At 38.6% G+C, this 27,225-nt stretch overlaps 1 protein-coding gene and 1 long non-coding RNA gene across 2 annotated transcripts; both read left to right on the top strand.

Moving 5' to 3' along the window:
• The first annotated feature begins 7,161 nt into the window (after positions 1–7,161).
• On the top strand, positions 7,162–19,027 carry LOC115420147 (uncharacterized). Its single transcript, XR_003935514.1, has 3 exons — positions 7,162–7,319; positions 8,402–8,407; positions 19,017–19,027. It is a non-coding gene; the product is annotated as an uncharacterized LOC115420147 (long non-coding RNA).
• A 719-nt stretch (positions 19,028–19,746) lies between these two features.
• LOC115420146 (keratin, type II cytoskeletal 8-like) lies at positions 19,747–23,747 on the top strand. Its single transcript, XM_030135388.1, has 9 exons — positions 19,747–20,245; positions 21,385–21,593; positions 21,697–21,757; positions 21,857–21,952; positions 22,061–22,225; positions 22,311–22,436; positions 22,530–22,750; positions 22,844–22,890; positions 22,981–23,747. The coding sequence occupies exons 1-9, from the start codon at positions 19,844–19,846 to the stop codon at positions 23,118–23,120; spliced, it is 1,467 nt and encodes a 488-aa protein (XP_029991248.1). The 5' UTR covers positions 19,747–19,843; the 3' UTR covers positions 23,121–23,747.
• The last annotated feature ends 3,478 nt before the right edge of the window (positions 23,748–27,225 follow it).

Here is a 27,225-nt window from a genome sequence, read left to right as displayed (position 1 = left end):
CAGAACCCAACCATTCTAACTTAACAAAAACAATGCAATGAAACTACATAAACTTTGTTAAAATGTGTTGATTCATTTTCAGTGTCAGCAACAGAAGGAGAAACATCATAATACCGTTCACTTTCTTGCCTGTTTTATCTTAATATGTCTTTTACACCCTTTTATCCTGTTGTGTTTGTCATGTGTGATATGCAATGGAATAATGGACACACCAGGGGATTGTCTTTTAATGTGTTACTATCCCATCCATCTTGAAATTGGTATTGATGCTGGAAAAGCACACATATGCAAAACACAAATATTTTATAGCTCCTATCAGATACATAATGAGTAGCAAGTACGCAGGTCTCTCTGTTTTCAGAGGCTGAAACTATACATCTGACCATGTGTTTCATGTCCAAATGTGGCCTCTTCTCTGGTTATTCTTTGACAAATTCAACAGATAAAAGGTCTGGAGCTGGTAGTTGGATTTGGTAGCTGTTGACTGGAATTCCCAATATGAGGTTCAAAGATGACTGAAACTAGAATGGCTGTCATTCAGTAGAAAAAAACAAAACAAAACAAATAAATCTATCAGAGAGCTCGTAAAAATTTAAGGAGTGGCAAAAGCAACTGCTTGGTACATTCTTAAAAAATGAAAGAATCCGCTGATGAGCTCAGCAACACCAGTGCTTTGAAGATCATGTAAGACAACGAAAGTGGATGATTACAGGATTATTTTGCTGGTGTCAAAACCCCTTTTAGAACATACATCTAACTGTTTGAGGTAGGTGTGTTAGTATCAAAGTCTACAATCAAGAGACACCTTCAGGGATGTAACTGCAGAGGGTTAACAGCAAGGTTCAAACCACTAGGAACTGTAATTTGATAGAAAACATCTAAAAAAAAGAAAAAACCCTGCCCAGTTCTGGAAAAAGGTTGACCTTGGATGACCTTGTGAGACGGGCTGCACTCCCCTCATCAATACCTGCCCGTATAGCCACAATCAAAATGAATATTCTCCTTGAATATTAAACTTTATAAGCTCCATTACCAACCCCAGCAGGGTATTGGCGAAAACTTGACTCAAAGCTCAAAAAGATCATTTGGAATGGAAAGAAATCTCGCATCAAATGGTCGACATTACAAAGAGATAAACCTCAGGGTGGATGAGCTTGCCCAAACTTTAAGTTGTATCATTGCGCATTTATATTACGTTCGCTAAAATACTAGTTTGATGCAAAACTAGCTGCACTTTGGGGAAATGCTAAAACAGGAACAGGATGTAGCTTTTTCTGGACTCAAACACAAAACGTGTTGTTCCCAACTTGGACCATTTGAGAGGTGTCATATGCAATACAAACTATGGTGAGTCTCGAGAAATATGTGGGTTTCAAATCAAAGTGGCACAAACACTAAACTATCTGGCATAATTCCAATTTGTTGACAGGTTTAGAACCATTCGTCTCATGGTTATGGGCCTAGCATGGCATCCAGACACTGGGAGATAACACAGGTGCACATTCAATTTCAGATTTCCCTGATCTAATGTCCAACTTTGGTATTTCAAGAAATTCACAATTCCTTTACTTTAGAATAAGGTCTGTACTTAATTCGCTCATAGTTCCTTGGGAGGCTGGATTGAGGTCCTACCCTATGGTATCGCTAATGGAAAAAGCACCCTGAAGGAAAACAGTCTTCTACATTTATAAAAACAACGTCATGGCAAACACCACTGCAGAAACACCCACATGCAAATCATGGGAGGCAGATATTCCTCAAGGAAATAGGTTCATTGATTGGGATACTGTGTGGAAAAATTTCTTTGGGTCACCTAAAAACCCAGATCACCAGTTAACCCACTACAAAATCTGTCACAGGACTTACTCAACACCACGTAGAGGATCCTCGATGGCTTCAGCTCCTAATCTGCATTGTACATTCTGTAGTCAGGGCATTATGGGTACACTGTTGCATGCCTTATGGGAAAGTCCAGATGCACAGAGATTCTGGGTTGAAGTTGTGGATGAGGTGTCTCATGTGATAGGGAGAAAGCTCCCACTGAAACCTGCACTTCATTTCTTAAATGATGAGTCCAGATGTAAGATCACTGAGACAGAACGTAAGCTCTGGTTGGCTAGTATGACGGTAGCAAAAAAATTATATGATATACCAGCTATCAATAAAACATTGGCTAAAAGCTTTCCTCGAGGTGATCTATCTGGAGTGCTCACCAGCCCATTAAAAATGCTAAGTTTAGAACATTGGAGATGTGGAAAAAAGCTGAGGAACATGTAAAAAAACTGCTGTAATGACTTTTGAGATTTTCATCTATGCTAACTCTATGGGTCTGATTTACTAAAGGTTGGCACTGCTAAAAACTTGACTGCGCATGTAAAAACACGTTAGAGCTTATCTACTAACAGGAAGTACTGAGGGTAATGGCTCTCAAATGGGCAAAATAGCTTGCACAACCCATTTAGTGTGTTTGCCTTGATGAATATGCAATATGGGCCTTTTCGGCCAGAATGCACAAAATTATTTTGAGGAGTAGATGCAATTTTTAATCAGCGTGTGAGATGTGATTTACTGAACCTTTAAATTGATGGTGGTGGCTGATTTTGCGTCTATATTTAGCACGTCTGAAAGGCAGATTTTAACTGGCACAGCTTTGCACAACTCTGCCTGCATTTGTTGTGGTGAGGATGCGGCATAGGTACAACCAAAGGCAATGCACAGAACCAATCTTTTCTGCTTGTGTCAACATTTTTGGAATGACTGAAGAAAAAATAATTGAGACAAATGGGCTACCCAGCAATGCCATTTTAAAACATCTAGATGAACTAGGGCAGGGGTGTCAAACTCATTTTAGTTCAGGGGCCACATTCACCCCAATATGATCTCAAGTGGGCCAGACCAGTAAAATAACAGTGAAAAAAGTAAAATGACAATATGATAATTTTTTACATCTACAACGTTTCCTTAAAAATCTGAATAACATGAACAACTTGAAATGTCTTAAGAAAAACAAATGCAATTTTAACAATATTCTGCCTCAGTTTATCATTTACAGATATGTGTTACAACTAATGTTCCAATTATAAATACACAAAACATATAGTACCAAGTAAAATATTGGTAAAATTGTATTTACTTCCCTTAAGACATTTCAGGTTGTTCATATTTATTCAGGTTATTCACATTTTTTGTAAAAGGATAGTTTGTTAATGTAAACATTTTCATATAATTTTCCTTTTTTTCCACTAAAACAAAGATAAAATCTGCAGTTGTCATATTTGTAAGTTATTATGATACTATTTTACTGATCTGACCCAGTTGAGATCTAATTGGTCTGTCTGTGGAACCTGAATTAAAATGATTTTTACACCATTGATTGTTAATATCTTCAGTGTAATTTTTGCATTTCACTACATTTTGCCACATGTTTGACACCTGTGAACTAGGGGATGATTTGGGGCCAGTCACAAGGAAGATTCATGCAATACCTTCTATGACAAAACTCCTCGCAACGTTACATTTCCTTGCATCTAGATCATTCCAGTGTATCTCAGTACAGAGCAGTTTTTGCAGCGTACTGTCTCCATGACGATAATCAGTAGCACACGCAAAATCCTCATTTAAATTGGGCGGTCTCCAAGACTTTGCATCTGTTGTCATTTGTGCAGGCAATCTGAGTTGATCACCTGTGACATGCAAATCAATAGCACGCACATTTTTAGCGCGAGCAAGCAAATTTGCACCCATTTTTTGTGATCTTAGTAAATCAGGCCCCAAATGACCAGTTTGCAATCAATCAATCAATCAATCAAATTATATTTATACAGCGCCAAATCTTAAGAAAAGCAATCTCATGACACTTTATATATGAGCCAGTCAAAACCAGACTATCAAGCCACTTTACACAAACCCAACAGAATCCTCCAGGAGCAAACACTTGTGACTGGTGACAGTGGTGAGGAAAAACGTCCTTTTAACAGGTAGAGACCTCGAGCAGACCCTAACTCCTGGAGGATGGCCGTCTGCTTTGACCAGTTGGGGTTGAAGAGAGAGGGTAAAGGAGGAGAAAAAGAGAGAGAGACTGGGTGAGACAGGGAGAAGGGGGGAAGTAGGGGGAGATACAATTGATGCACAGATAATCCTGATTAACACTCTGTTTATTTTTGATTTTTATCTTATTTGACAGCCTCTCAATACCAGACTGTGTGTCCCACAAGTAGACGGAATAAGGGTGGGAAGAGAAGGGGGGCAGAGGGGTGTGTTCTGTGTGTAATGTATGTGTTGTGTTCAAGTTTTGTTGTGTAATGTTTAATTTGTTTGTTAATTATTGCAAATTGAAAATCTATTCAAACAGTTGATGATGTGATGCTGATAGGAGGAACATGATGAATTCCGAAGTAGAAAAGGCCGCCCTCTCCGCTCAGATTCAGACAAATTCTGCAAAACTGATAGGACGGCACTCCAGTTTCATGCCACTGACTTAAATTCCTTCATGCATGCACACACAAACTTTGTCAAATGTTGTCCAATCCACTAACTCCAGTGTATTCAACAGTAACTGCCGCCTCCTCCTCCTCTCTGCAGGCTTGTTAACTGAGATGTGTGCACCGCTGCTGCAGCAAACACAGGTCAAAAAGCTAAAATGACACACTTAATACCTTGACCTCTCTTTTTGTTACTGTTGCTACTATGCAAAAGCTACATCAGTCAACTGAGACTATGACAGAGTGTCAAGTACATAATTGAAGTAAGCCTTAACAAATGAACAAAAAAACAACACATTTTCCAGATGTGAGCACAAGGTATGGGGTGAGGCTAAAAGTAAAATTTGCAAACTGAGAGAAACTTGGCTGAGTTATTGTTGTGTTGATTGATATGTATCACACAAGGCCTCCTGTTCTCAGTAGTATTTAAAGAGAACAGCATGTGTCCCATAGTAACACTCAGATACCGGTTTGACCTTCATGTTACGTAATCAATACAATATGCCTCTGTGTGTTGCTACGTCTCAGAATTCCCTTACACTGTCTGCAGAGTAAATATGTTCGCACCTTGATGAGAACATTTAAATTAGATGAATACTTTTCCTTTTTCATCAAGCCGCTCACAGGCAAACACCATACCATCACTCAGAGAAGAAACCCTAACCCTCGTGCTACAATTTTTTATTTTCTGTCTTTTGTAACATTTGCAGAGCCAACATCACACATTAAGTAAATGATCCGACTACTTAAACACCTGCAGTTCACGACTGTGAAAAAAGTGAGTCATTTTAAGAGATAAGTACCTGTCAATGAGATGAAAAAAAAGTCGAAGGCGGACTTTGCACAGCAGCGGCCAGTTTTACTCAAATCACATAATGCTCATAATAACAAAGAGACAAATGTTACATCTATTCTCAAGTGGCAATTACTGACTTACTGTATAAAAGATCCTAAAAAAACAACCGGAAGACAGACTTATTAAAAAAAAAAAAAATTAAAAAAAAAAAAATTGCTATGTTTGATGTTGCGCCAGGCTGTTAAGAGTTACTGACAGTTAATAGTCTGAGAACTTTAAAACTGCACCAGAGGCAATACAATCGTTAAACAATTTGTTCTATCCCGGATTTGTCTGTACAGGGCGTGATATACAGTATATATTAAAAAAGGAAAAAAAAAAAAAAAACTTCAAGTCTCACAGGTAATTTTAAAGCATTCAAAAGGTCGCGGTTCAAGTGTCAGGTCTTGTGTTGACTTGGGGCGGAGGTTCAAGAGATAAAGGATAAAATTCAGTAGAAAGGGAAGAGTATGTAGTGCTCTGAATGTCTGGCTGAGGTGTGGCTCTGTTTTTTAACAAACAAAACTTCTAACTATTGCCTTCTGCCAGTCACTTTTTGGGTGAGGTTGCAGGACAGTTTGGAATGGATAACATTGTCTACACCAGCAGTTCTCAACTGGTCTGGCTTCAGGACCTACTTTCACCTCTCAATGACAAGCTGCAACCCAAATTAATAAAAATGAAACTTCTTAAATTTATTTTATGATAAGATGGTATGTGTTGAACCTGTGATAATACAGAATATCACAGTATGAAGACACAGAAGACAAGTTTAATGATCCAATCCAATCCAACTTTATTAGTGGACCAAAGTGCTGTACAGAAGAATAAAAGCACAATACAATTTAATAACAGCATTAAAAACATTAAAATAAAATAAAATAAAACAAAACAAGTTAAAATATAAAAAGAGAAACAAATAAAGATAAACCAAACTGACCAGCAGGTGGTGATGCTAAAAAGGGAAATATTCCCTTTAACACTAAATTAGGTCCATTTGAACAAAAACCAAAAATGTGCACTCAGTTAAAAAATAAGTGCATTCAGTCACTTATTGAAGAATTAAACACACTGCCACATTACTGCCACCTACTGTTGGGGGGTGTAAATGGGAGGGGCACAACTCCATAAGAAATAAAGCACAGGACTGGTTTCTTAACATTATTTTTTGTCCAGACTAAGGACTGCGACCCACAGAAAACAGGTTTGCAACTCACTTTTGAGTCACTTCTTTTTTTTTTTTTTTTTTTGGGGGGGGGGGGGGGGGGTCCTAGTATGAAGATGTCTATGGCAAAGACTCGAGAGCACTGAAGCCAAATATCCCAACCACTTTACTGTATATAGACAAACACACAAAGGTAATTGGTACTAAGCTTGCCCCGAGTACACCAATGTTCTTGTCCAGTTTTTTTTTTTTTTTTTTTTTTTTTATCTTACATCTGTTGCCTTCACAGATTTCTGCAGCGAAGCTTGGATGTACATTTACATTCCAATAAAGGTTATTGATAACATGCCTCTGAAGTTTCACTTTTTGCACCATTATAATACTTGTATTCAACTAATCATCATATCTTCCGCTCCATGAAACACATGTTAATGCTCAGTAGTGCACATAGATAGTTATTTAATACATTTGCATTGTGCTAAAATGTGTTCATTTTCAGTGGGCATATATTTGGCTGAAACAGGTAGACTAGTGCATCCCAAATGTTTCAACATTAACATTTTAATATAACATTATAGTCATTATGGCCTTTAGAAAAATGTTTTTTGGGGAGGTGAGGTAGTGCACTATAGGCCCTGTGGCAGGGCCTAAGCTTTTGTCCTAATGGCATTTTTTCCCCTTACATTTACTTTTATACTTTAAGTAGTTTTGAAACCAGTACTTTTACACTTTTACTTGAGTAAAAAGCTTGAATTGATACTTCAACTTCTACAGAAGTCTTTTGAAACCCTAGTATCTACACTTCTGAGTAATGAATGTCAATACTTCTGACACCTCTGTCTTGCACCTTGAACTACTTTGCAGCGGTATGTACCCAAGAGGCAGCAATTCTAGTCTATTATCAGAAAAGCTCATGTTTCTTTTCATTTGTTTGGAAATTTTCTCAGTGAAATACTCAGGAAAAATCACTGAAAATAGGACCAATGGCCCTGCAGTTTACCGGCCAAATGAAAAGCTTTGGGAAATTTATCCAGATGCCATTTATTATTGCCCAGTTATGTGTATTTATTATATAACAGAAATAGCGATGACGATTGAGCGATGACGTTACCGGGAATCTTCTTCTGAACAGATGAACGAGGTTATTTCTAAACAAATAACATGTGTGAAGGATCACACCGAGCATGCCCGAAGGAAGTACAGTCAGTTATTGGTTGTTGACAATAACGTGACCGGATTTCTTTACCTGAATGATGTTATTTGTAAACAATCAAACCCGTGCTTCAGTAACACCCAGACATGTAAGAATTTGGATACCTCAAAACAACAAATTCGAATCCAGATTAATGGTGCCAAGCGAATCAGCATATGACTATCATGTTTTGGTCATATTCCAATCAGATCTGTAAAAAATTTAAATTCCAACTTGATATCATTGATACTTACTGATTTATTGTATCAATCCACTTCCTATCTCTTATAATGGGAAAATTGTTCAAAGTCACACCAAATCCAGAATCAGATCCAGATGGAAATAATTTCAATACCTTGTGCTGACATCATCATAAAGAAGCTGTATACCAAGTTTGAAGTCAATCAGAACTGTAGTTTCGGAGAAGAAGACGATTGAAATTTTTTCCCCATAAGAGCCCATGTTAAATTTTCCATAAGTTCCCGGATCCAGGACAAGATCCTGATCAGCATGTGGACATTATGTTTTGGTCATCTCCCCATCAGGGCTGGACTGTAGAAATTTCAACTTGATATCATTTATATTTACTGAGTTATTGCATTGATCCACTTCTTATCTCTTTTAATGGGGAAATTTTTCAAAGTGGCACCAAATCCAGAATCAGATCCAGATCCAAATAATTTCACTAATTTTTTGTTGACATCATCATAAAGAAGCTGTATACCAAGTCTGAAGTCAATTGGAATTGTAGTTTTGGAGAAGAAGACAATTGAAAGTTTTGTAATGGACGACAGACGACGACAGACGATGCATGATGACAATAGCTTATGGCCTATCAGCCGGTAAGCTAATAATAATAATAATAATAATAATAATAATAATTCATTCATTTTCTGAACCCGCTTTATCCTCACTAGGGTCACGGGGGTCGCTTGGAGCCTATCCCAGCTACATAGGGGCGAAGGCGGGGTACACCCTAGACAAGTCGCCAGTTCATCGCAGGGCTGAACATATAGAGACAAACAAACAATCACTCACATTCACACCTATGGGCAATTTAGATTAACCAATTAACCTATTGGTGCATATTTTTGGATGGTGGGAGGGAGCCGGAGTACCCGGAGAGAACCCACGCAGACACGGGGAGAACATGCAAACTTCACACAGAAAGGTCCCACCCCCCGTCGACTGGTGTTGGAATCGAACCCAGGACCTTCTTGCTGTGAGGCACGAGTGCTAACCACTGCACCACCGTGTCGCCTAATAATAATAATAATAATAATAATAATAATAATAATAATAATAATAATAATAATAATAATAATAATAATAATAATAATAAAAATCAGAAAGATCATGAGGCTAATTGTTTGTTAAACTCACAATCATGTGGATACTTTGCAGGTACATAGTAACTGATTGGCATCTGCAGTGGTGTTACCAATGATGAGTGCGATGAGACTTTGCAGAGTGTGTCAGTGCAGCAGCAGCAGGATGAACTGTCTGCCTGTTGAAAAGTTACACTGGACTGAGTCAGGTTGCTTCAAATCCAACCAAATATATGAAGAAAATTTAGTCACGTATCCCACTTGCATAAAATGTCAATCAAGTACAGCTGCCCCTGGTAAGTAAAATTTACATGAAATCCCACAGTCTGATAAGGTGTAAACTCTGTGAAAGCTGTGCCCTCTCAGCAATTCTAAGCATTTGACGTTTGGTTTGTGCGACTTTGAAGACACTGTAATTTAATAATACAATTATCTGTTTTTTTTCCACTGACACTGATTGACAAGTCCCTGCAGCAAATCTTTTTAAAGCCCTGCAAAGGCATTCTGGTTAAATAATCACTCAGCTCTCAAGCAGGTGAACAAACCTGTAAGGTGGATCAGTTTGGTTTGAACTAGCTGTCCGTGTTATCACACATATCTGAGCTGCTCTGCCCACAGGGTGGTGACTGCTCAGCGCTGGGTGTGTGGCTTTAAATGGTCGATGCCATCCATGAAGAAATGCCTCTGGTGTCAAATGTTTCCACTGTCACAACCCAACTGTGGGAAATGTTCAGAGAGTAATTAGAAATATAAGAATGAAATGACTGACCAGTTATTAGGGTGTTGCTGAATGCACCCTGTTTGCTAATATGTAATAAACTGTACACCACTGGTGCAACATTTTAGTTCTGCTGCTGAATCTTTTAGATGCAAAGAACTGGGAAAATGCATGTGTTATGTGCCTACATTACTGACTGTCAGGTCATGTATGCTATTGGGCAGAGTTGAATTATGTGTCAACAGAAAACCATGTCATTGTGATGTCAAAATGATAAAAAAAACAAAACAAAACAAAACAAAAAAACAATGAAGATGTATCAATGGAAAAACAGCTGAATGTCCACCCACAGTGCGTTGGGTTAGTGCAGATTATTGCTGTTATTAGCACATATCTGATCTGTCTGCAAATCACTCATACTGATGTTGGAATCTGATATGTTTCTGGGTTTGCACAATCAGGCTTTCTCCCTTTATCTCTATCCCTGCCTTTTGTCTGTCTCTCACACATTGCTCTTACTGTAAATAAGAATGAAAACTAATGCATGCGGCCTTCTTCAACTTCATATTTCTTTACTTTAAACTTTATCACTGAATTCTGTTTGTCTCTTGCAAACTGTGTTAATCCTGGTCATGAGTCTTGTGTTGTAGTGACATGAGTGCTGATAAGTTTACCAGCAGCCAAGTTCTAGCATCCTGTTAGAAAAGTATTCTTTTATGAGGACAAGTTAATAATTTCCTACTATCAAAACCTCTGAAGGCGAGAACTAAAACAGGGTGGGGTGGTTTGATGACACGTTCGCACTTTTCTTTAACTTGTTCAAGCATGTAAGTATGTAGGTATGTGCCAAGGAGTTTTCTTTTACAGGCTGCAGTTTTATTTGGTTTTTCCCTGTAAGATTCATTAACAAACTATTCTTACATACTTCACTTTTGCAGAAAGTGAAAATGTTATAAATGTAATATTTAACAACTCACTATGTTTTATATGTGTGTAGACAGATTCATTCACACAATACCAAGACAATAACAAGACAGTGGTAGATATAGTGCAGCAACAATAACCAGAGATGACTACACTTCTTGGTAAGTGTGGGAGGAGAATGTGATGCATCTGCTATCATTAACTAGATCAGTGGTTCTTAAATTGTGGTGTGCACCCCCCCTAAAGGGGGCGCCAGAGATCCAAAGGGGTGGATGCAGGCTTTGTTGCCTTTGAGTTACAAGCTGTCAAAAATATATTTGTACATGTTAAAGGAAAAATAGGGGAGGGGGGACTGGCTTGTCTTGGACACAAGCAGTAGGGGGGGGTGTCCAAGAAAAAAAGTTAGGAACCACTGAACTTGATGATGGATTTATAGCCAGGTCCATAAGTATCTGGAAAGTGACACAAATTCTGTAATTTTGCTTCTGTGCACCCCCACAGTCAACTTGAAATGAACCAATCATGATGTGATGTGAAGTGTGGACTTTAATTCAAAGGGTTTAACATCAAAAAAATATTGTATTAACCACTTAGGAATTACAACCATTTTATATCAAGGTCCTCCATTTTTAGAAGTTCATAAGAAACTGGGCAACTGACTGACCATCAGCATGTCCAGGTGTGGCCGGTTCTCTGGTTCTTTGACAAATTCAGCTGATCTGGAGTTGATTCCAAATGTTGAATTTACATGTGGGACCTGTTCACTGGAATTGATAATATGAAGTCCAAGGAGGTGTTAATGCAAGTGAAGGAGGCTGTCATTAAAAAAAGAAGAAAAAAAAAACTACCAGGGAGATGTGAAAACCTTTGTAAATCATCTCAAGGTTAAAAAACTCAGCATCTGGTGACATCCATGTATTCCAGAGTTCAGGCATTAACAGGTCATTAAATGCAGATGATTTGGTGTTAGAACAATCCACAATTTTATAACAATCTTAAATTGTCCAATTCATTGTGAGCCTTTGAAAATGTTTAAAATGGTTATTCTTCATAAACAGTTAATTCAATATTTTGTTGAACCCCTGGAATTAAAGCTGAAAGTCCACAAGTCAGTCATGTCTTGATTGTTTCACATCCACTGTGGTGGTGTACAGAGGCAAAATTATAGAGTTCATGTCACTTTGTCTGATACTCTGTTTTAGTATGCTTAGCCAATTCTGTTAACCCTTAAAGACCTGCAACTATTTTTGCAGCAACTTCCAAATTAATTCCTGAATGACTGGATTAAATTTTGGTATTTTCCCGTTTTCAGTGAAAAGCAGGTATTTACCTGTATTGAATTTACTAACTATGTAGATCAGCTCAGAGTAAATTTAAAGCTTATTATATTAATACAGACAAAACTGAAAAATGTGACTTTCTTGGCAAAATTGTTCAATAGCTGCATTTAAGAACACTGACATTTGACCATTGACAACTACATGGGTTTTATTGGTGAATTGATTGCAGAATGCAGCGGTGTTTCCACTTTCATTACAGAGTCTCTGAATGTCCAATAAGACATATGTGACGCAGATGAAAAGCTGAGAAACAACATTTTATCTGTGTTGATAGGATTGGTCCAAAAGTTCTTAAACATTTTAAATCAGATGCTTCTGGTCACTGGTAACTGTTTTGGTAATTTAGGATTAAAGGTTCCGAGTTATTATCCCCTTATCCCCCCAAAAGTCCACAACAGGCAAATTATCCATTAGCTCTAATCTTTCACAATGGGTTAGATGCCATTAAATATTGAACATTGAACCTTTAAATTCAAATGCATCAAAATAACAGGCAAATGTCATTTCTGAGGCAAGGAGTAGAGACATCTAGATATGGTTATAGTTCATCTATGGGGATAATAAAGTGAGTTCACCTTTAACTTTTTAACATAAAGACAGAGAGAGAAGTCAGAAAACAAATCACACATGAAACGAGTTATAAAGTCCAAAAACTAGACAGTATCATCTGGTTTATGTTGTCTATTTCTGATTTCTTAGGACTTTTCTGTGTGTTAAAAATTGATGCTGTAGGGGTTCACAAAGCATTGAAAACAGACACCAAAGGCTCATGAGCAAAGGTCAGTATGTGATAATCTTTGGTGTAAGAACACGCTCATGGGAAACACACAAGCAGCAAAACCTGGGCCAGCAAACAGACGGTGATTCAGTACAGTGTGTTGGTGTTGAGTCACTGGAAGGCCAGTAAAAGTGTTGAATCTTTGACTGATTGGGTGGGTGGTGTCTGAGGAATGTTTTCACTGCTGACAGAACACACAGGCCTGCTTGGACAAGTTACACTGACTTCCCAACACTTACTATCAAATGTGAGTAGACCTATTTCTACACTGTTTCAGAATCTCAATGAACTGTATCTGGTAAGTAACTCACAACCAGGAGCCTTTAGTGTGCCAACATTGAAAACATAACCCTGTACTGACATTCAGTCAACATTATGCATATATGAAATTTAAAATTAACGGCAAACTGATCACCCATTTCAGAGGCTATTTAAGGCCATCTCTTACAAATGTAGTTTCAGTGTTTAAATTCTTAATAGTTTAACCTTCAATATGTACTCATTACCTGAAAAGACATTACCATCAACCATTATGTTTGAGCTGATGTTTCCACAAACAAAAAAGTTAGCAATGCCAAACCAAAGAAACTTGAAAATCATTTGTTCACCACAGTGCAGAATGAGGTGATGGTATTCAGTTGGCAGGTGATATCTACGACCTCACCACTGCACCCTAGAAACATATGGGGTTCTTTGGCTTATGTCCATTGGAGAAGCCTTTTGGATACTTTTATAAAGGTTCCACCTAAGATTATACCTACAACAAAGTGTGAAAAGCTCTAGAACTCAACATGACAGGATCTACAAAGAACCACTGTGGTATGATGTTCTCCTCAGAACCTTCTCTGGGGGTTTATTTAGAATGTTTCCACCTTCTCAGAAGCCTCAGTAGATAAAAATGTTCATATTCCAAGGATTTCATCATATTCAACATTGAGGTTGTCATCAGTCCATCGACATACTGCTTTCATTGTTTTTAAATAAAGGTTAATTAAACACACAATGATTAATGGAAGAACAGTAATGTCTAAAACCCTAATTACTACAGAAACTGGGACTTCCCCAACACGCCCACTAAAGACACCACAGTAACATTTGAAACATAAGTAAACATCTGAATGTTGTTAATAACATCAGTGCTTTCAAGAGCTTTCAAAGAACCATCTTTTACAAAAACAAGTTCTTAGGATGAAAATGTTTCTTAATGGAGCCTATTTCTTTTGAAGCAAAGGGTTCGGGGTATCACTCAAAAAACACCCTTTCGGAGTGTAGACATGACTACATACACACCCCTTTAAGTCAAGTGGAAAAAAAAACCATGAAAATACAACATGAAACAACATGCGACCAAGCCCCTTATGATGGTAGATACTGTCAGTGACATCATGCCAAAGCAGATGTTTACAAAAAACCCACTCACACCAGCAAACACTTGAGTCCGTTGCTAGGTTTTTATTTGCCCAGACAACCTGCATGATCTTTCCTGTCTGACTGAGAGTGAGTCATCAGTTTATGCAGTTTGTGCCAGCGTTCCCATGCCTGTTTTTATCCCACAACTATGCTGAAGTGTCCTGTGTGCATGCGTGTGGTCTGTACGCGAGGTGTCAAAGTCCAGAATTGTAAAGTAATATCTCATTTTGTACCAAACAGTGTATATGTGTTTGCATGCCGACAAACTGTTGACTTGGCAACTTGGTGTAAAATCAGTAAATAGTGGCCACTCATGCAGATCAGGTTGTTAAGCGAGACATTCTTGGAGTGAGTTTCATCAGCTCTTCATTGTTGTGTTAACAGCCACTTTTATTAAACGCATACGTTGCAGGTTAACCACATTCCCCTGTCGTGTCCTCCATAACATGTTTCCATGCATGACTTGAGGATGCTGTTCTGAAAGGGTGTGTACCTTTGCAGGTGGTGAAACAGTGAGCCCCAGATTAAAATCCCATCCAGCAACACTCCCTCATGAACACACCCACAACCTTATGAGGATGCCAAAACAAGCACGCAGGGGTGTGTTTGTGTGTTTAAGGGCTTCAGATTCTTTCTTTGTGTTTTTTCATTATTGTTCATATGGTCAATGAATAGTACAATTATACTCTTTCAGAACACCTCTGTCACAAACCTGAACTTTTATATTTTAAAAAGCTCCACTGAGCACTGTAGCCCATTTTGTGATGATATATACTCAAGGAAAGAGGTGTGTTAAATATACACAATCCTACAGAGGCTAGATGTGAAAAAACTCATCTTCATCCAGATCTCAGTCTCATTGTAAGTGAAGAAGAAACTGTCCATGCATGTCTGTTTGTTTTTAAGCAAGATATAAAGGAATTATGGTTTTCAGCCGGCAATAATACTGTAACTGCAAAAATAGCAATTATGCATGCACTGTTTATGCATATTTTACTTTAGTTTTGAAACGAAAGTCTCTCTGTTGCTGAGGAGCTACATATACCAGTTCAACCAGCTGCTCTGCACTGATGATGATTGACAGAGTTTTTAACATTCCAATAATTACCAAAACCTGATGTTTTTATAGTTTTACTTATTTATTAGGCTCCAATTTGTGAATTATTTTAAAAATGTGAAAGATCAATTTATAGCCTAGAGTACTGCCACACACAAAAGGTAAATGTTCATATCTTAATAGTCTGATTAGGTTCATACTGTCTGCTGAAAATATATAGATTTCTTTTTTCTTTTTTGTCAGACAGATAGAAAAAGTCTGGCAAACCTGGATGAAACAGCTGACAATGATATGTCACAGTAACATCAAGTGACCCTTCTGAGGGAGACTACAGGTTGTAGCCAAAACATGTAAAGGTAAAAATCAACTTTTTCTATCTGTCTGACAAAAAAGGACAATGGAAATCTTTTTATGTAAATATCTTGTTGAGGGTGATGCACCTTTTTATACATTTGCACCCTAACTGCAACATGCGTACTATAAGAATGAAAAAAGTGGCGGAAAAAGCAATGAAAAGATTCAAATCTTTCACAACCTTTACCCTTTTCAGTGATTTTCTCCACCAAAAAACAATGAGCATCAGATATGGAGGTGATTTGACCAACTCAAACTATACTACTACATACATTTTTACAAGAAATAATAACAGATGCACTAGTTTAAATAGAAATAGAAGTAGCTATTGATAAAGATGGCCATTTAGCAGCTTTCCCATTTAACAGCTTTGTTTAACTGTGTAATATATCGGTTACGACTCTAAACTAACAGCTGCATTTAAATAAACAAGAAACCAAAGTAAACAAGATCAAGACGTGAAGCTAGAGCTGTCTGACAGCTTTTAGTATCTTGAGGCAGATCTGTTTGAACAGCAAAGGAAAGTTTATATCAGAGTCTGAAGCCAGAGGCATGATACATTAACTGCATGACATGTGGAATTCCCTGTTTTAAGTATGTAAAGGCAGTGTTCATGAGTGGCCTGTGGGCGCACAGAAAGTGACAACCATAAAACACCTCACACAAGACATTTATAACCATGTCGATAATGAATCAAAATAAAATACAGTATTTAGACTTTTAAGGTTTGATGAATGAAATATAACCACAGTTGCACGGCTTTACATATAATTTTATATAGAGAAAATGCTGTTCTACTCAGTGTTCGGATAAGTAAAAAGCATTACATGAACAAATATTTTGGAGTGACTGAATTATCATTGCATTTCTAATATTATTTAACTGCTGAGTTTTTATTAAAGTCATAATATGAGGCCAGTAGAACAACCACTACAATGTTTGCTATAGAAAGGTGTGGTACCTGAAGTCACATGGTGAAAGAGGTTTTATATATACATGTAAGATTAATCCCTTTGAACTGTACAAGACAAAGATATCTGCAAGAATGACACTTTATCCAGACATTACAGAGTTGCACGATGTCATATCAGACAGCTGCAAAATGCATGTAAATTAAATGCATATCATAGTAAATGAAGAAAATAAGACCTGAACCATGACTGAATTAAACACTACCAGTGTGTGTGCCGGGGGGGCATCTCTGATCCATTCACTGATTCAACATTGCTTTCATTCACACTGCAAAATCAGTCTTGCTTCATCACTGAAAGAGTTTGTATCGTTTCTGTTTTGCGCACGGCCTCTGTTAGAGTAAAGAAGGATACGCAGCATAACGATACTTAAATGACCACACCCAGTTTATACATAGTGCAGAAGTACAAAAGGAAAGCCTGCTAAGTTAGTTCGACTAAGAGACTTAGCTTTGTTTGATGAGATTGAAAAGACATTCACTTCATGTAGTTTCCTGAATTTTGCTGATAAAACATTAACTAACGCATTGCAGCAAAACTAACTCTACTACGAGATGCATTCTGGTGCAAATATTTTATCATTAAGTTGTTCAGTCTAATGTTTCATTGAGTTTTTAAGTTTCAGCTGCACTGACACCTTTAGCAATTACCCAGCAAAAATTGAATCACCGAAACCATGATCTGATGCAATATTAGTACTTCGGAGGCTGAACAATTCTGGTATGGGGAAGTCAAAGCCTATTAGACTGGGGTTTGTAGCGTGAGAGACTTGATTGGGGAATGTAAGAGGCAGAGCTGGGGGTGGTAACACTTTCACTGCCCTTTTACTTTTAAAGGCATTTATCATGTTGAAGAAAAGTTTCTGGCAGGTTTCGACAATTTTTAAGGTGTAGCTGCTCAAACTGTTACCAGAAGAATCAGTCAAGAGGTGGAATAAAATGCATTACCTCAATAAATGTAGACTTCATTAAAAAAAAAAAAAGGTAAGGAAAGCAAGAAAATTATCCTGCAACACTAAATTTTCTCTAACAATTCAATAAACGTGTTTCTTTGATTTGTGCAAATTTGCAACAAACATAATGCTGATGTATGCAGCAAAACTAAAGTGATGATCAGGCAGGTGTCTTTGTTTCAAATGTCTTTCCAATGCTTTACAACTTTGCTGTAAGACAATTCACATTCCCATAACAAATAATGCAAATACATTAACAGAAGGATGCAGCATTGTTAGACACTGCCCTCAACCTGCCCCGCTTGCTGACACAAATGAAAAATTAGCGCTAATGTTCTCTAACCCAATGCGAAAAAGCATGAACAGAAACAACAAACACATCTAGCATAGATTTAAACTTGATATTGAGTTACTTCAGACAGTCAGGCCTGAACAGACTTGTGTCCTTAATTTACGACAGCTATTGCCAATGACATTTGAGACAAGCACAGACAAAACTCAGAGTGATTGTGATCGCCCTGACCACCCTTCTCCACTTCTTCACAGATTTTCCTGCTTTTGCTGCTCTAGTGAGATCTCACTGCTCTTAATCCATGTTTGTTAAGCTTCTCAATAATGTGACTGTTACGCTGGCAGAGGCGTCACCCTGCGTGGCAGCGTCTTTTGTGCAGGTTTGATTTATGTGCATTCTGTGGCACCCAAGAATGTGCAGGTAGTAAAACATAGCAGCGGAAAATAGCGAAAGAGATGAAGATGTCTCATTGCGAGTGAAGTAGTTGAGTATCAGGTCATGCAATGATCTGTGAGCTTGTGCATCTGTTTGAACTTTAGTAAGATGCAAAGGAAAGGACATAAATTTTCCTCCAAAGCCACTGGGCAGCAGATATTTGAGCTTTAGAGTAAAGTTCCACACCATGGTAGAAATTAAAGGCATGTGCTTGTGAAAAGTTGGGGAAGAATGAAAAAGAATGCAGACCTCACCTATACCAAAGGTGCAGAGGGAAGAAACAAGCCTGGCCTGGAGTATGTTGCAACAGGGTGTGGTGAAACAGAATGTGAGGAACAATCTCTGAATCTGTATTGCAGATCAGTGATTCCTCTGAAGTTTTGTTTTCATCAGAAAGAGGTGTTCCTGAATGACAAAATGATACTGTACACGTACAACTATAATTATACGTGCCAAATGGCATCATCAAAAACATATCTTTCAGTCTTTGTTACCGCAAAAGTATTATTTTAAAGTATGATTCTAGCAAAGGTATTTCCTGAATAGTTTTTAATAATGTGGCATGCATACAATCAGGTTTTTTGTTTCTTTTAATCCACATTTGGCTGTCTCACATTGACTGGAATGCTGAATATGGATAAAAATTATAACCTCTGATGCATGCACTTCGCGTGCTTCTGATGATCAGTGTGTCAGGTTTATTCTTGCTTAGTTGTTTTGGCTTTTCCTCTGTTTGAGACAGTGTTGATGTTTGATTGCCATCAGTACAAAGGAGCTTAAAGAGATCTGTTTTGAGGTATTTTATCAACTTTTGTGACCTTCGATGACAACCAATGCTTTTCTGGGTTTTCTGAGATTCTGAAACTCAAATAAAGTTATTTCTTCAAAGGAAGTTTACCTTAGGGGTCAAAATAAGAAATTGCAGTGAATGTCACTGCAAGAGGTCAAGGTGAAAAGAAAAAGTTTTTGAATATTTCCTAAAACACTGTTTTTTCACACAGGGCTCAAAAGGAAAGATTTCAATATGAATAAAAAGCTTTACAAGCACATATTTGATATTTTCTTGGGGGAAAGGGGGAAAACTGTGATTGCTTGATTTACATTTATGTAGACTGAGAGACCAAGAATTTCAAACAGTATAGCTCACGCAGAAGTTCACTCTCCGAAAAACCTTTTCAAAGTATGGACGTACCCATTCTAGAGCAGGGCTGAGTCTATTCTGAGATTGGGTTGTGGGTTTAATTTTTCAAATGTATGTGTAAACTTTAGCTCTGGGGCTCTGTTTCTTTACCTAATGGCATTTTTTGCTCCTTTTCTTCAGCTCTCTCTTCACCTCCAGCTTGTTGTGGCACAGGGTGTGCCGCGGTTTATCTCCTGACACTCCCTCCCTACCTGTTTTACAGGATTGGCCGCTCCTGTCATTCAGCCAGAGGCGACAGCAAAAGTGAGAGTACAGGTTGAAGTGGCTCAGGTTCAGGATCCTCCCACTGCTGTACAGCCATAAAAGTAGACGCAGTGTGTAGTCAGACACTCAGAGGGATCCGGCTCTCCTTTTGAAGCCTGCTCATCTTCACTTCTCTCCTCAGAGCTACCAACTTTACCACTGCAAATATGTCAGTCAGAAAGTCAACATCGGTCTATAGCATTGGCAGCAGCAGGAAGTCTGCAGTACCAGGAGGCAGCTTCAGCAGAACTTCCAGTTACCAGATCAGTGGCAGTGGTGCTGGCTATGGTGGGGCTGGCGCTGCCTACGGTGGGGCTGGTACTGGCTTAATTGGTGCTAGTGTTGCTGGCAGGAATTTCAGCAGTTTTAGCATGGGTGGCATGGGTGGCATGGGTGGTATGAGTGGTTCTGGTGGTTTCGTCGCTCCACCGATCACAGCTGTCACAGTCAACCAGAGCCTGTTGGCCCCTCTGAACCTGGAAATTGACCCAACCATCCAGGCCGTCCGCACCCAGGAGAAGGAGCAGATCAAGTCCCTCAACAACCGCTTCGCCTCATTCATTGACAAGGTTGGTGCTTTTGTTCTCTGTATTCTTTGACTTTTTATATCTATATATTTTTATGTCAAGCTTCAGTGTCTTATCCTGCATGTTCTCCCCTTGGACATGTTCTCTTTAAACGGCTGTCAAATATGGATAGATGTTGTTTCTCTATTTTTATTTATGACAGAAAGGAAAACTGAAATTACTATCAGACAATGTAGTTTTAAATGTATATTAAAAAAAGACCTGGATGCAAAGGTGAACAAGCAGTTAGTGAGTTTAGACCTTATAAATACTGTAAAGTCTGTTTGGGACTGGAGCACCATCTTTCACCAGCCCAAAATTCATCTCTGAAAAAAGCAAGTCTCAGCCCACTCTTTAAACATGGGTGGGGATGACATTTCTGTGACTTGCCCAACACTTACCTGACAGAAAAAATACAGATCTATCAGCGTATAGTTCAAAGTCTGTCAAATGCACATTGCACCTATCATCTAGATGCTATGGGCAACACAAACTATGAAGAAGTTATTTCTCCTGTCATTTTGATGCTACAAGCACACAATCTTCAATCCTACTTGCACGATTTTAGTCACGCTCTGTCGAGTCAGACGCTCTGAACACCAAAACTGACACTCACAAAAACTCACAAAAAAGCAGTCATCCCATGATACTGCATGGCTTTGTCTGGTGTGGTTTATCTGCCACACCTAGTTTTTTTTATGACTGTAGTGACTGTGTGGCCTTCGTAGCTCAACAGAGGAGGATGAGTCATAGACAAACGCTTACAATATGTGTCTGGATAAACAGAAAACATATAGCACAAATGTTTAAAGGATGATGCCTTGATATGTGTCTCTGGAATGCTGAAATATTAAAATGAACTACTCAGACATTCTACTTTTACAACTGCTGAAAGAGAAGGCAGAGATATGACTTGCAATTGTTGTGGGCAGGGTGTGGCAGGAAGGTAGATAGCACTATAGCACTCTACTTAGTCATGTAGGTGAAGGCAAGGTACTTGAAAACTTGATATGGAGCTCGACACACCCTTTTCTACAGGTCTTTCCCCATTAGAGATATTAGAAAAAATTAACACTTAGACTACAGAAATGCAATTAATTTAATTGTTCTAAAACATCTTCCTTGGTTTTGTATCTCCACAGGTACGTTTCCTGGAGCAGCAGAACAAGATGCTGGAGACCAAATGGAGTCTCCTGCAGGATCAGACCACCACCCGCTCCAACATTGAGGGCATGTTCGAGGCTTACATTGCCAACCTGCGCCGACAGCTCGATGGGCTGGGCAATGAGAAGGTTAAGCTTGAGGGAGAGCTGAAGAACATGCAAGGCCTGGTTGAGGACTTCAAGAGAAAGTGAGTGCTTTTGAAAACATAGGAGAGGAACATGGTTATATATACACCTAATATATTGAACATTTGCTAAAAATTTAGTTTTTAAACATTTCCCCTCCAACAGGTATGAAGATGAAATCAACAAACGTGCAGCTGTGGAGAACGAGTTTGTGCTCCTGAAGAAGGTAAGACTTAACCTAGAGGATCCTTCAGATTTTCTATCTTGTAGTTTTATAAAATACAAACAGTGATGTTTACCTGTTGGTTAATAATTTTCCTTCCAGGATGTTGATGCTGCCTACATGAACAAGGTGGAGCTGGAAGCTAAAGTTGATGCTCTTCAGGATGAGATCAACTTCCTCAGGGCCGTCTATGAGGCGGTATGTACTTATTGAGGAGACTTGTCTCATTTGATTTTCATTATAATTAAGCCATCAGCTTTAAAGGAGAAAGATTTGACTGTTTTGCAAAAACCATTTGTTCTGTAGGAGCTTCGTGAGCTGCAGGGCCAGATCAAGGACACATCAGTTGTTGTGGAGATGGACAACAGCCGTAACCTTGACATGGATGCCATTGTTGCAGAAGTGCGTTCCCAGTATGAAGACATTGCCAACCGCAGCAGGGCAGAGGCTGAGACATGGTACAAACAGAAGGTGGGTGAAAAGAAATGCAAAGGTCGGCCTTTCCCAGACTTCTGGATTTTATTGTTTAACCACCACGTTGTCTTTTTCATTGTAGTATGAGGAGATGCAGTCCTCTGCAGGACAGTATGGGGAGGATCTGCGTACAACCAAGGCTGAGATTGCTGACCTGAACCGTATGATTGCCCGTCTTCAGAATGAAATCGAAGCCATTAAGGGACAGGTACATTTGAAGGCCTCTTTGGCACTGTTATCATAATTTGCTATGTTAATGGTTATGCAATTGTTAAATTACATGGAACATAATTTTCCTCAGAGAGCCAGCCTTGAGGCTCAGATCGCAGAGGCAGAAGAGCGTGGTGAGCTGGCAGTAAAGGATGCCAAACTTCGCATCAGGGACTTGGAGGATGCTCTTCAGAGAGCCAAACAGGACATGGCCCGCCAGGTCCGCGAGTACCAGGAGCTGATGAATGTCAAACTGGCCCTGGACATCGAAATCGCCACCTACAGAAAACTGCTGGAAGGAGAGGAGAGCAGGTAGGCATAATTTAAAAATCTGAAGTTTTCCATTTGCTGCCCTATTACCCATATTTTTGAATTAACTTTGAATTCTACATTTTTCCATCACAGACTGGCATCTGGCGGCTCTAATGCTACCATTCACGTGCAGCAGTCTTGTAAGTTTCAGATTATTAATCTATAGTACCTGAAAATACAGTCCTTATTGTCAAATTGGTGAATTATTTCTACTTTTCTTTATTTTATAGCTTCAGGAGTGAGCAGTGCCGGAGGTGGATTTGGTGGATTTGGCATGGGTGGTGCTATGTCTGCCAGTGGTTCTGGATATGGTGGAGGTATCACCAGGTCCTCCGTCACTACAACGAGCAGCGCCAGGAGAGTCTTTTAAAAAAAACAAAAGGAGAGCCATCCCCCTTCCCTTCAGAAATTCTTGAAATTGGTTAAAACTTGTACCCTTCATGGTAGCATGCAATATTTTAAAACATCCTCAACAAAAAGAGTTTCTGAAAGTTTCTGAAAGTTAACATGGCCTTAAACACACAGAGCCAGGTCAGTTAGCGAGGTACCTCTTTCTGCACTGACATCCAAGTTATGAGAAAAAGCAAAAAGCAAAGCTTTCACATTAATGGATAATTAAAACTAAGAAAGGAAAACATCAGGTATATGGCCTGTTTCCACACAAACTATGTGGTGAATGTTGCTGAAATAAAATACTGTTTCTTTTCTCTTGAAAAACAAAATTTTTCATTTGAGTGCTGATGTTTGCATGATGAGAGCAAGTCACCAACCAATCAGATCACTGGACTTAAACAAAAATTTAACAAGTTGAAACTCCATGTTTACATTTAAGGTGCATCCTTTGAAGTGATTGGCAATTGACTTGTTCTGGTCATGTTTCCTTCCTTAGTTTTACATTTCCCTGCCTTGAAGCTGTTGTAACCAGATTTATTTTGTAAAAGCCACACAACTGAAAAATGCTGCAGAAACTGACATCAAATAAATCTGAGATCCTAAATTACTTGCCTCTGACTCTTTATGTTGTTGTGATGAATGGAAAACAGAAATCAAGGACAAAGCAGTTCCGTTACAGCTGTGGGGTGGAAAGTGGGCTGATCACATGAGGGCAGTACTGTGCAGCTTTTCCCACTGACTCATTTCCTGCTCACAGATACAGACAGACTAAACTGCATCTACTGTAATCTACCTCCTTTTTATGAAATACCACAATGGTAAAGCATAGTACATACATAGTAATACATAGTTTTCGCATCACTAAACGATTAACACATAAAGACCCAGTGCTACTTTTGTGTCAGTTTCCAAATGAATTTTTCTCTCTATTTGACCTTTCTTATGTGATTTATCACCATTTTCTATATTCTCCTCTATATTTGCATTTTTTTCAGTGTAAATCATGTATTTTTCTATATTTAATTCACTGATCATGTGGATTTTCATAAAAGCTCAGATTAAAGTGGATGGGTTATTATATCCTAAAAAGGAAAGCTGAAGAAAAAGTGACTTTTTCAACAATGATATCGAACATAAAACCAAGTGTGTCCATCCACTGTCATTTATCAAATTTCATGGGTTTTACTGGTGAATCAATGTTGTAGAAGATGACGGTGTTTCCATGTTCACTATGGAGCCTCTTAACGTCCAAATGGGTCATATCTGATGACCATGAGAAGATGGCAAACTGCATTTTACACCAATTATTTACATGGATTGATAAAATTAGTGGATCAACAGGTATTAATCAGTTTAGATCAGTAGATGATTTTGATCGCTGGGGGATGTTTGGGTCATTAAGGGTTAATCCTCTTAACAACAGATTTATTTGTACATAAATGGACTGCACTTAGGTGGTGCATTTTCTACACCTTTATGGTGCTCAAAGCACTTCACATTCACCCATACACTCATACAGCAGTGGGCAGCTGCTGCCATGCAAGGCACTGCTAGGCCCTCCTGGGAGCATTTTAAGGTTGAGTGTCAGGATTCAAACCGCCGACCTCGGATTTGAACTGCCAACTTCAGTCATTGGATGAGCCACTCTACCAACTGAGCCACAGCCGTCAGTGAGCCAATGAGCATCCAATGAGCCACCACATAAACTCATGAACATTCATTTAAAAAAAATTCCTCAGTCTAGAGAGGCAAACTTTTGGCTAAAAAATGTTTTATATTATGTTGTTGTGAGTCTTACGGAGTCCCATTAGGGTCATAGTGGGAAATATTTTTAGACTGAACTATTGCGTTCTCACAAAACAGTATTGTATTCCCATGCAATACCTTTTGCGTTCCCATGCAATAAGTTTTTCCTTTCCTCGTAGTTCCATACGGCTCCATATACAGGTAACTGGCAGTGCCACGTGAATGCAGTGGCTACTCCATAAAGCCCAAGTGGATATTGCAAAGGAATGGAGCTCCATAGTATGGAGTTGTGAGGAAAGGCAAAAGTATTGTGAGGGAACGCACTACTATTGCATTCCCACGCAATAGTTTTTATCCCTTTCTGGTTGTACATAACACTGTTGGATGGTGTCCTTTACTATACCACTTGTCATTTACTGCTCAGTTTAGTTCACTTTCACCAATTTTTAGAAAAATTCCATTTGACATATGACAGTATCATGTAGCTCTTAACATTAGAGTTGTCTTATTTTATAGCCCTATGTGCAAATGTCATAACTGTGGAGAAGGAAAATTATTAGAGGGATTAAGTGACATGACAGCCACTTGGGTAAAAAACAAAACAAAAAAAAAAAAAAAACTACAAAGTTGAATCGAGACAGACACTGTCCAGAAGCAATATTCTCATGGGCAGGTGAGGTATGATTGCATCTATTTAAAGAACTATAGTCACATGACACACTCACATGGAAGAAGGAGGGACAGAGGTAAAAGGAAAGGGAGTTGGTATGAGTTTCCTTTTGTTTCCTTTCATATCAGCATATATTTATACAGGCCTAGTCCAAAGAGAATAATACACTCTCTTTAATGAGCAATTTGTGCAAGACATACATTAACAATACATACTGTAGATATAATACACAGGCACATCACACATTATGAACATACTATCAAAGAAAACATGCACATTGTTCCAGGACAGTCTCAAGGGCTTTATACTGACTGAATAGGATAGGTTAGTTCACTCCCAGAAACCTTTGTAAATGATTCCACTTATATAAGGTACTTAAAAAGCCTGTTTCCCAGTCTCAGTGTTCATATGCTGATTTTGTTGATTATGCACTTAATCAATAATTGTCATGACATGTATGATAATTTGGTAGTTTGCCATGCAATGCTTTGCAGATAACGTTGGTTAAAGTATATAATTTTATCAAATTATTAAACTGCAAGTTGCATAGGTATATAAAGAATTTCAGGTTTTTGAACCAACAGAAGAAAACTAGTAATTTGACTGTCCAGTTACAAATGAGAACACGTACATTGAGTTTAATTGTTAACTTCTATGACATATGGAGTATGTTATGTGATGACAATTACCTTTTAGGTCAGACTGTTTATCCTAAAAGACAAATTCACAGTCAGTTTAATCATACTAGTCCTACAGTGAAGGTGCACTTTTATATGTCCTCTGGGATATAATTCTGCATTAGCTGAAAAACTGTCTTGAACTTCACCTGAGGCTGAAGGAACTGGCAGTGATTATATCCATTTGCAATAGAATTAAAGGCTGACTAATGGTAAGGATAATGATTCAACGAACATGCCAAAAGTTGTATCCATTCATGTTCCAACTGAACCCGTTACTTCACTGCAGCACTTATTGGCCTCAGGAAAGACAGGAAATCCTTAGTTACAAAACTTGCATTTCTGCCAAATGTCAAACCAGCCATCTCGACTAAAACTTAAATCTGTTTCACAACATGCAAGGGTGGTGTGGAGGGTGAATTTTCATGTAACTCACAGAGCTCAAAAAACTTTTGCATAGTTATGGGAGTGGTTTCTGTGATTGACAGGCAAGTGCAGTTGGTGTCTACTGTACAGGCTTTTCCTTATAGCTAACATTAAATCCACTGCCTAATCTGACATTTGAAGCTCTTGTTTATTTAATAAAAAAAATATTTTACTTCCAGATAGGCAGCTGTGCCATAGGTGCGTTTAAGAAGACACACGAACAAGACCACCAGAGGATTCTGCCATGAAGTTGACAGGTACTTACAACAATATGTTAGTTAGTTCATAATAGGATTGAGTTGAGTCCGGTTACTCTCATGATTGACACAGCAAACATAGAGACCCGGAGGTGGTGCTGTAGTCAAGACTGCACCAGACGAGACCAAGACATTTCTGAGACCAGAGGGTTCCGAGGCCCAAACAAGGCCAAGACTTGTAAGGGTCGATACCAAGTCAAGTCCAAGACCAAGGCAGGTCGAGACCGAGACGAGACCGAGACTGTACATACAATGAAAAATTATTAGAAGAGTGACCGAAGTAAGAATTCCGTTAACAGAACCAGT

The sequence above is a fragment of the Sphaeramia orbicularis genome, chromosome 5 (genome assembly GCF_902148855.1).
Source record: "Sphaeramia orbicularis chromosome 5, fSphaOr1.1, whole genome shotgun sequence".
NCBI lineage: Eukaryota > Metazoa > Chordata > Actinopteri > Kurtiformes > Apogonidae > Sphaeramia > Sphaeramia orbicularis.
The sequence above is the reverse complement of the archived record's forward strand: the minus strand, read 5'-3'. Positions and strand labels throughout refer to the sequence as shown.